This window comes from Aplysia californica, unplaced genomic scaffold (assembly GCF_000002075.1).
Source record: "Aplysia californica isolate F4 #8 unplaced genomic scaffold, AplCal3.0 scaffold00502, whole genome shotgun sequence".
NCBI classification, from domain to species: domain Eukaryota; kingdom Metazoa; phylum Mollusca; class Gastropoda; order Aplysiida; family Aplysiidae; genus Aplysia; species Aplysia californica.
Genome location: NW_004797772.1, coordinates 415,521 through 416,988, shown reverse-complemented (window position 1 = coordinate 416,988; position 1,468 = coordinate 415,521). Strand labels below are relative to the sequence as shown.

The 1,468-nt window shown below is 37.3% G+C and overlaps 1 protein-coding gene across 1 annotated transcript in view; it reads right to left on the bottom strand.

Moving 5' to 3' along the window:
* Positions 1-1,468, bottom strand: part of LOC101854274 — a 78,075-nt gene that overhangs the window by 46,217 nt on the left and 30,390 nt on the right. The window contains exon 14 of the mRNA XM_035971776.1: positions 269-419. Within this exon, the coding sequence (XP_035827669.1) occupies positions 269-419 (151 nt within the window). The remainder of the gene's footprint in view (positions 1-268; positions 420-1,468) is intronic.

Here is a 1,468-nt window from a genome sequence, read left to right as displayed (position 1 = left end):
GGGGGGGGGGGGGGGGGGGGCGCCTTTCCCACCTTAGTGAAATGAGGAAAATTTGTTTAAAGCACCTTTCCGAAGGACAAAACATCCCGCCCCTGACAGGATTTGAACCTAAGTCCTTTCAGTAACAAGCCCAACAACCTAACCACTTGACCACCAACGCCACTGTCAAATCCTAACATATGACTAGCAGGGAAAAGAAAACACCGACAGGTAAATTCACTCACGTGAGTCTCAAACGCTTCATAAAGCATCAGGACCCTCGACTTACTCTGAAGCTCGATGAACTCTGCATCCTGCACCAGATGTAGACTGGCACAAGAGTGACCTGTGATGTGAGCCTTCTGTTGTCTGTTCTGCCACGCCATCCACTCAGCCAGGTCGAGCTGCTCTGGGTCTTGAACTCTCCCAGAGACAGTTGTCTGGGAGTGAGTTGAAAGATAAAGTGAAAATTCAGAGAAAAAACCCCGTTAATACTTATTCAGAAGAGTTAAAAGACAAAGAGATTAATCTTCCTAGATAAAATTATTCATATTAATCAACAAGACAAAGAGATTATTCATAGAAAAATATATTACATTCATAGATGAGATGTTGTTGCTGTTGTTTTCAAATCCCCTTTGTTGCGAGCATTTCGCTCTTGGCAACACAATGCCTCCCTCTCATAGATGAGATAAAAACAAAGAGATTATTCATAGAAAAATATATTACATTCATAGATGAGATAAAAACAAAGAGATTATTCATAGAAAAATATATTACATTCATAGATGAGATAAAAACAAAGAGCGCGGCAGCTGAAGGCTATGTAGCTTATCATAGGATAAAATGTTACCAAATTTCACACATATAACAAGCATAGTAAGGAGTCTTAAAATCCACAATTAAATATGAGAAAATTTTTTCGTTTCCATGGATACGGCGCCACATTGGATTTTGTTGACATGTCTTACATAACTAATACCGCACTTATTTTTTAATGGAATTAAATTGTTTTTTTGCATGCATCTTTGCAAGCAATGGATTTACAAATCTCTGTGATAAATTTTTCCTAAATGTACTAACAAATTTTGGATTAATTTTTTCACGTTTGCAAAAATTCCGTGAAAATCCACACTCCAAACACCACCAACAAAAACTATTCCATATATCAAAAACTCATCACACAAATTTTAGTATTACACCTTTTCTTCATTCTGTGAAAATTTCATGAAGATTGGATGAAAAATGGTGGAGTTATTTTAAAAAGTATATAGAAAAACCAGGTTTCGAGAAAATGGGAGATAAAGAAAAATAAAAGATTGACTTTGTGAGGAAATGGTGGTGGCAAACATGCCCAGTATGGGAAGAAATAAGGCTTTAGGGGGTTCTTATGCAATGAAATAGTTGTAAGAGAGGCTGAAGAAGCTACAAATGCCTGCAACATAAAATCCATAGTTTTGAGCTGAATCGGGACTTTCAGGGTGTAGTC